The sequence below is a fragment of the Salvelinus sp. IW2-2015 genome, unplaced genomic scaffold (assembly GCF_002910315.2).
Source record: "Salvelinus sp. IW2-2015 unplaced genomic scaffold, ASM291031v2 Un_scaffold1003, whole genome shotgun sequence".
Lineage (NCBI taxonomy): Eukaryota > Metazoa > Chordata > Actinopteri > Salmoniformes > Salmonidae > Salvelinus > Salvelinus sp. IW2-2015.
This window is the reverse complement of record NW_019942683.1, coordinates 10,306-19,159: the sequence shown is the minus strand read 5'-3', so window position 1 is coordinate 19,159 and position 8,854 is coordinate 10,306. Positions and strand designations below refer to the sequence as shown.

General features: G+C 51.9%; 1 protein-coding gene across 1 annotated transcript; it reads right to left on the bottom strand.

The window, feature by feature from the left end:
• Window positions 1–1,016: 1,016 nt before the first annotated feature.
• LOC139024099 (uncharacterized) lies at window positions 1,017–8,349 on the bottom strand. The gene is made up of 4 exons (XM_070438539.1): window positions 8,341–8,349; window positions 5,163–7,705; window positions 4,447–5,017; window positions 1,017–1,142 (listed from the first exon to the last, which is right to left on the bottom strand). The coding sequence occupies exons 1-4, from the start codon at window positions 8,347–8,349 to the stop codon at window positions 1,017–1,019; spliced, it is 3,249 nt and encodes a 1,082-aa protein (XP_070294640.1).
• Between the last annotated feature and the right edge of the window lie 505 nt (window positions 8,350–8,854).

Sequence of the window (8,854 nt, the reverse complement as noted above, 5' to 3'; positions counted from 1 at the left end):
AGCGGATAGATTGTAGCTTCCATCAATGTAATTGTCTGCATCATTTCCAATCCCCATATTGTTTTTGGGGTAAATATATATACCATATACAGCGTGGCCAAAGGTTTTGAGAATGACACAAATATTAATTTTCACAAAGTTTGCTGCTTCAGTGTCTTTAGATATTTTTGTCAGATGTTACTATGGAATACTGAAGTATAATTACAAGCATTTCATACTTGTCAAAGGATTGTATTGACAATTACATGAAGTTGATGCAAAGAGTCAATATTTGCAGTGTTGACCCTTCTTTTTCAAGACCTCTGCAATCTGCCCTGGCATGCTGTCAATTAACTTCTGGGCCACATCCTGACTGATGGCAGCCCATTCTTGCATAATCAATACTTGGAGTTTGTCAGAATATGTGAGTTTTTGTTTGTCCACCCGCCTCTTGAGGATTGACCACAAGTTCTGGGGAGTTTCCTGGCCATGGACCCAAAATATTGATGTTTTGTTCCCCGAGCCACTTAGTTTTCACTTGTGCCTTATGGCAAGGTGCTCCATCATGCTGGAAAAGGCATTGTTCGTCACCAAACTGTTCCTGGATGGTTGGGAGAAGTTGCTCTCGGAGGATGTGTTGGTACCATTCTTTATTCGTGTCCAAAAATTGTGAGTGAGCCCACTCCCTTGGCTGAGAAGCAACCCCAGACAAATAAAGGTGAAATATATATATATATTTTAAATGCATATAAATATACACATACACACTTTTTTTAAGAGTATACCTTTATAATTTCCCGCATCCCCACCACCCTCCCCCCATATTGGAGTAAACTAATAAACACTTAGGATTCTTCCTTCAGTCTACACATCTTATACACATTTTACAGACAATCTATTTTACAATAGTTATATTTTGTTTGTTTTTAGTCCTTCCTCTATTTCTGATGTCCATCCAGTTTGATTTCTATTTTGTAACTGTGCTATTTCACAACATTTCAGAACCTATATACATTTTGCATTATTCTTTGTGGACTTCACCGGCCAGAGGTTACTCTCCGGTTCTGTGATGAAACAAAGGTGTGGTTGAATTTATTCTGCCACTGTGTCTTCATATTGTCTCGGCCTTTAGGCCCATATATCACGGTGTTAAGGCATATGAACTAACAGGTTATAGAGCAAACAACACAATTATCACAACACATAGGTTGTAAATATGGCTTTATGTCCCTGGATTGGCGCTTCCCCAGGGATTTTAACCACGCACCACTACTGGCTGCCGCTAATCATCAGATGGGGGGGAAGGAGAGGAGGTACATGGCGCACGTGGGTAAGTGTCGGGCCCTGTCTTGATTGGGTAACTGATTAATACAAATGAAAAGAAAATAAACGCATAATACATAAATGTGACTGGTCAATTGTGTGAGTCAGGTCCATAGGTGTCCCAAGATGCAACAAAAAATACAAATAAAAATTACATTTTTATTTATTTATTTTTATCCAACCACAGGAGCCCGCTCTCAATATTTAAAATACACCAGAGAGCATAATTTAATAACAGATGATCAATCAATACAATGATTAAAAAAACAAAGCCCCGAGGCCTATGATTTCTTAATTCATTCATCCGGCCCTGCTAATGGTAATATATACATGTTAACAGGAGTATTAGTGACCAGTAGCAGGATAAAGAACAAACACCGCTGTAAGTACAACCTATATTTATGTTTATAATGAGACGTCTAGTAAAAGGCACAAAAATATCATTTCTAATGGGACCAAAACAGACTTTTCTGCAAATGTTCAATATATCGTTCCAATAATTCTCCATTCTATTCCTTCCATTTCCATGTGGTCTGTTGCAGACAGGAAGTGTTCAGGAGAGTGACTCACCACTAGAACCTGAACTAGCGCAGCAGCGATGTCATCATTGGGAGACACCCAGCAGAATGAATGAAGTCATCTTTGGAAGACGCTCAGAGTAAGAGGACACTTTGTTCACATCCCAAATGACACCCCATTCCTTACAGAGTGCACTACTTTTGACCCGAGCCCTATGGGCCTTATAGACCTTGGTTAAAAGTAGTGCACAATACAGGGAATAGGGTGCTATTTGGAATAAAAGTAGGGCACTAGATATGGAATAGGGTGCCATTTGGGATAAAAGTAGGGCACTAGATATGGAATAGGGTGCCATTTGGGTAAAGGTAGGCACACTGATATATGGAATAGGGTGCATTTGGGATAAAAGTAGGGCACTAGATAAGGAATAGGGTGCCATTTGGGATAAAAGTAGGGCACTAGATAAGGAATAGGGTGCCATTTGGGGTGCAACCTTTGATGATGATGTCTGGGAGCCTCCAGACGGTTGGCACGGTGTGGGATAACAGCGTGTTGTGTGTGTGTGTGTGTGTGTGTGTGTGTGTGTGTGTGTGTGTGTGTGTGTGTGTGTGTGTGTGTGTGTGTGTGTGTGTGTGTGTGTGTGTGTGTGTGTGTGTGTGTGTGTGTGTGTGTGTGTGTGTGTGTGTGTGTGTGTTCTCCGGTACTCCTGGCCTGTGACAGTTACAAAGCACCCTGGGCATGTGGTGACGTGATGACATCACTGTAAAGCCCTTGCCAGAGGGCCTGTCTGCTCCACCTTCTGTGACCGCAAGTACAATTATACATTACTTTGCTTACTTATCACCAGAGGTAGAAATTAGGCTGGCCCGCTAGCCCGCTAGCCCTGGCTAGTAAATTAAGCTGGCCTGCTAGCCCGCTAGCCCTGGCTAGTAAATTAAGCTGGCCCACTAGCCCGCTAGCCCGCTAGCCCTGGCTAGTAAATTAAGCTGGCCCATTAGCCCACTAGCCCTGGCTAGTAAATTAAGCTGGCCCATTAGCCCACTAGCCCTGGCTAGTAAATTAAGTTGGCCCGCTGGCCCTGGCTAGTAAATTAAGCTAGCCCACTAGCCCTCTAGCCCTGGCTAGTAAATTAAGTTGGCCCGCTGGCCCGCTAGCCCACTAGCCCTGGCTAGTACATTAAGCTGGCCCGCTAGCCCGCTAGCCCAAGCTAGTATTTTAAGCTGGCCCACTAGCCCAAGCTAGTAAATTAAGCTGGCCCGCTAGCCCGCTAGCCCTGGCTAATAAATTAAGCTGGCCCGCTAGCCCAAGCTAGTAAATTAAGCTGGCCCGCTAGCCCGCTAGCCCAAGCTAGTAAATGAAGCTGGCCCGCTAGCCCTGGCTAGTAAATTAAGCTAGCCCGCTAGCCCACTAGCCCACTAGTCCTGGCTAGTAAATTAAGTGTTGTACTGAGCTGTGTGTTGAACACACTGAAATGATGGCAGAAGAAAGAACATATTTTTCTGGAGAACAAAATAAATGACCTTCACTTTCAAACTTAACAGATGCGACATTCTGCATCTCTGACAGGACTTGTCTCTGATAGGACATGTCTCTGATAGGACATACCTCTGATAGGACGCCTCTGATAGGGCATAACTCTGATAGGGCATAACTCTGATAGGACGCCTCTGATAGGACATACCTCTGATAGGACGCTTCTGATAAGACATAACTCTGATAAGACATAACTCTGATAAGACATAGCTCTGATAAGACATACCTCTGACACGACATACCTCTGATAGGACATGCCTCTGATAGGACATGCCTTTGATAGGACATAACTCTGATAGGGCATAACTCTGATAGGGCATAACTCTGATAGGGCGCTTCTGATAGGACATAACTCTGATAGGACATAACTCTGATAGGGCATAACTCTGATAGGGCGCTTCTGATAGTACATAACTCTGATAGGACATACCTCTGTGTCACTGTCACTGTGTTCACAAGCTCTTCTCAAGTCTGTGTGTGTGTGTAACCGATGTGAAATGGCTAGCTAGTTAGCGGTGGTGCGCGCTAATAGCCTTTCAATCGGTGACGTTACTTGCTCTGAGACCTTGAAGTAGTGGTTCCCCTTGCTCTGCAAGAGCCGCGGCTTTTGTGGAGCGATGGGTAACGATGCTTCGTGGGTGACTGTTGTTGATGTGTGCAGAAGGTCCCTGGTTCGCGCCCGGTTCGGGGCGAGGGGACGGACTAACGTATACCTGTACGTGTGTGTGTGTGTGTGTGTGTGTGTGTGGTGTGTGCTGTGGTGGCGTGCGTGCGTGCGTGCGTGCGTGCGTGCGTGCGTGCGTGCGTGCGTGCGTGCGTGTGTTACCATTGCAGCCCACCAAAATGTGCATCAGGAGGGAACTCGTTGAGGGATGCCAGGGGCCGAGTTAACCAGTCAGTATTGAACATCCATCCATGTCTGAGGACGTGGGAGACGATGTGGAAACCGGCCACTAGGGAGCAAGTGAGCGCTGACGTTTCGGTTTTTTGTCTGTGTGTTGTGGACGGGGATGGAGGATGGGTGGACGGGGATGGAGGGCGTTGTGGACGGGATGGAGGGTGTTGTGGACGGGGATGGAGGGCGTTGTGGACGGGGATGGGGCGTTGTGGACGGGGATGGAGGGCGTTGTGGACGGGATGGAGGGCGTTGTGGACGGGGATGGAGGGCGTTGCGGACGGGATGGAGGGCGTTGTGGACGGGGATGGAGGGGGATGGAGGGTGTTGCGGACGGGGATGGGGGTGTTGTGGACGGGGATGGAGGGCGTTGTGGACGGGATGGAGGGTGTTGTGGATGGGATGGAGGCGTTGCGGACGGGATGGAGGGCGTTGGGGACGGGGATGGAGGGTGTTGCGGACGGGGATGGAGGGCGTTGCGGACGGGGATGGAGGGCGTTGGGAGGGGATGGAGGGCTTGCGGACGGGGATCGGAGGGTGTTGCGACGGGGTGGCTTGCGGACGGGTGGAGGGCGTTGGACGGGGATGAGGCGTTGTGGCGATGGATGGAGGGCGTTGTGGCGGGGATGAGGCGTGGGACGGGGAGGCGGATGGAGGGTGTTGCGGACGGGAATGGAGGGCGTTGCGGAGGGATGGCGGGCGTTGGGACGGGGATGGAGGCGTTGTGGACGGGATGGAGGGGGATGGAGGGTGTTGTGCGGAACGGGGCTGGCGGACGGTGGTCGGATGGAGGCGTTGTGGACGGGGATGGAGGCGTTTGTGGACGGGGATGGAGGGTGTTCGTGGACGGGGATGGAGGGTGTTTGTGGAGGGATGGAGGGCGTTGTGGACGGGGATGGAGGGCGTTGTGGACGGATGGAGGGTGTTGTGGACGGGGATGGAGGGCGTTGTGACGGGGAGGAGGCGCGTTGTGGACGGGGATGGGAGGGGGATGGAGGGTGTTGGCGACGGGGATGGAGGGTGTTGTGGACGGGGATGGAGGGGATGGAGGGTGTTGCGGACGGGGATGGAGGTGTTGTGGACGGGGATGGAGGCGCGTTGTGGACGGGGATTGGAGGGCGTTGTGGACGGGGATGGAGGGTGTTGTGGACTGGGGGATGGAGGCGCGTTGTGGATGGGGATGGAGGTGTTTGTGGAGGGGATGGAGGTGTTCGTGGACGGATGGAGGGCGTTGTGGACGGGGATGGAGGGTGTTGTGGACGGAGATGGAGGCGTTGTGGACGGGGATGTGGAGGGTGTGTGGATGGGAATGGGGCGTGGACGGGGGTTGCGGACGGGGATGGAGGTTGCGGACGGGGATGGAGGGTGTTGCGACGGGATGGAGGGCGTTGTGGACGGGGATGGAGGGTGTTGCGGATGGGGGATGGAGGGCGTTGCGGACGGGATGAGAGGGCGTTGTGGACGGGGATGGAGGGTGTTGCGGACGGGGATGAGGGAGTTGCGGACGGGGATGGAGGGCGTTGCGGACGGGGATGGAGGGCGTTGTGGACGGGGGATGGGAGGGGATGAGGGTCGTTGCGCGGACGGGGATGGAGGGGTGTTGGTGGACGGGGATGGAGGGGGATGGAGGGTGTTGCGGACGGGATGGAGGGTGTTGTGGACGGGATGGAGGCATGTGGAGGGATGAGGGCGTTGTGGACGGGGATGGAGGGTGTTGTGGACGGGGATGGAGGCGTTGTGGACGGGGATGGAAGGGTGTTGTGGACGGGGTGGAGGCGTTGTGGGACGGGGATGGAGGCGTTTGTGGACGGGATGGAGGGTGTTTGGCGGGGATGAGGTGTTGATGGACGGGATGGAGGGCGTTGTGGACGGGGATGAGGGCGTTGTGGAGGGGAGGAGGGTTGGAGGGCGTTGTGGACGGGAGGAGGGCTTGTGGACGTGGATGGAGGGGATGGAGGGTGTTGCGGACGGGGAGGAGTGTTTGACGGGGATGGAGGGGGATGGAGGGTGTGGCGGACGGGGATGGAGGGTGTTGTGGACGGGGATGGAGGGTTGTGGACGGGGAATGGAGGGCGTTGTGGACGGGGATGGAGGGTGTTGTGGACGGGCTGGAGGGCGTTGTGACGGGGATGGAGGGTGTTTTGTGGACGGGGATGGAGGGTGTTGTGACGGGGATGGAGGGCGTTGTGGACGGGGATGGAGGGTGTTGTGACGGAGATGGAGGGCGTTGCGGACGGGGATTGGAGGGTGTTGTGGATGGGGATGGAGAGGCGTTGCGGACGGGAATGGAGGGCGTTGCGGACGGGATGAGGGTGTTGCGGACGCGGGATGGAGGGTGTTGTGGACGGGAATGGAGGGGCGTTGTGGACGGGGATGGGGGTGTTGCGATAGGGATGGAGGCGTTGCGGACGGGGATGGAGGGCTTGTGACGGGATGGAGGGTTGTGCGACGGGGATGGAGGGAGTTGTGGACGGGATGGAGGGCGTTGTGGAGGGGATGGAGGGTGTTGTGGATGGGATGGAGGCGTTGCGGACGGGGATGGAGGGCGTTGTGGACGGGATGGAGGTGTTGTGGATGGGGTAGGAGGGCGTTGCGGACGGGGATGGAGGGCGTTGGCGGACGGGATGGAGGGTGTTGCGGACGGGGATGGAGGGCGTTGTGGACGGGGATGGAGGGCGTTGCGGACGGGGATGGAGGGCGTGTGTGGACGGGGATGGAGGCGTTGTGGACGGGGATGGAGGGCGTTGCGACGGGGATGGAGGGCGTTGCGACGATGGAGGGCGTTGCGGACGGGATGGAGGGCGTTGTGGACGGGGATGGAGGGCGTTGTGGACGAGGATGGAGGGCGTTTGAAGCGGGGATGGGGGCGTTGTGGACGGGATGGAGGGGGATGGAGGGTGTTGCGGACGGGGATGGAGGGCGTTGCGGACCGGGGATGGAGGGCGTTGTGGACGGGGACGAGGGCGTTGTGGACGGGGACGGAGCCGTTGTGGAGGGGTGGAGGCGTGTGGACGGGGATGGAGGGCGTTGTGGACGGGGATGTAGGGTGTTGGCGAAGGGATGGAGGGTGTTGCGGACGGGGATGGAGGGTGTTGCGAGGGGATGGAGGGGGATGTGGACGGGGATGGAGGGGGATGAGGGGAATGGAGGGGATGGAGGGTGTTGTGGATGGGGATGGAGGGGGATGGAGGGGATGGAGGCGTTGTGGACGGGGACGGAGCGTTGTGGAGGGATGGAGGGCGTTGTGGACGGGGATGGAGGGCGTTGTGGACGGGGATGGAGGGTGTTGCGGACGGGGATGGAGGGTGTTGCGGACGGGGATGGGGTGTTGCGGACGGGGATGGAGGGGGATGTGGACGGGGATGGAGGGGGATGGGGAGGGGATGGAGGGGATGAGGTGTTGTGGATGGGATGATGGGGTGGATGGGGATGGAGGATAGGGTGGAGTATCTTTCTCTGAACCAAAGGTTGCAAAGATTTTCTTTTAATAAGCCAATCTAAAACCTTAATTTACCTCCTACCTTAACCATCAGAGTTAATGCCTACCTAACCTTCAGGTTAATGCCTAACCTTAACCTTCAGAGTAATGACTACCTTAACCATTCAAGTTAATATAACCTTAACCTTCAGAGTTAATGTCTAACCTTAACATTCAGAGTTAGTGCCTGACCTTACCATTCAGCAGTAAACTAACTTAACCATTCAGAGTTAATGCCTAACCTTAACCTTCAGAGTTAATACCTAACTTAACCATTCAGAGTTAATGTCTAACCTTAACCATTCATATTAGTGACTAACTAACCATTCAGAGGTAAGACTAACCTTAACCATTCAGAGTTAAATGCCTAAACCTTAACCATTCAGAGTTAATACTACCCTTAACCTTCAGAGTTAATGTCTACCTTAACCATTCAGAGTTAATGACTAACCTTAACCATTCAGAGTTAATGTCTAACCTTAAACCATTCAGAGGTAATGAACTAACCTTAACCATTCAGAGTTAGTGCCCGACCTTAACATTCCAGCAGTAATGACTAACCTTAACCATTCAGAGTTAATGCCTAACCCTTAACATTCAGAGTTATACCTACCTTAACCATTCAGAGTTAAATGTCCTAACCTACCATTCAGAGTTAATACCTAACCTTAACCATTCAGAGTTAATGTCTAACCTTAACCATTCAGAGGTAATGACTAACCATAACCATTCAGAGAGTTCATTGACTAACCTTAACCATTCAGATTAATGCTAACCTTAACCATTCAAGAGTTAATGACCTAACCTTAACCATTCAGAGGTAATGACTAACCTTACCATTCAGAGTAATGACTAACTTAACATTCAGAGTTTATGTCTAACCTTAACCATTCAGCAGTAATGACTAACCTTAATCCATTCAGGTAATGACTAACCTTAACCATTCAGAGTTTAATACCTAACCTAACCATTCAGAGTTAATGTTAACCTTAACCATTCAAGAGGTATGACTAACTTAACCATTCAGAGTTAATGACTAACCTTAATCGCATTGCAGCAGTAATGACTAACTTAACCATTCAGAGTTAATGACTAACCTTAAAACCATTCAGGAGTTAATGTCTAAC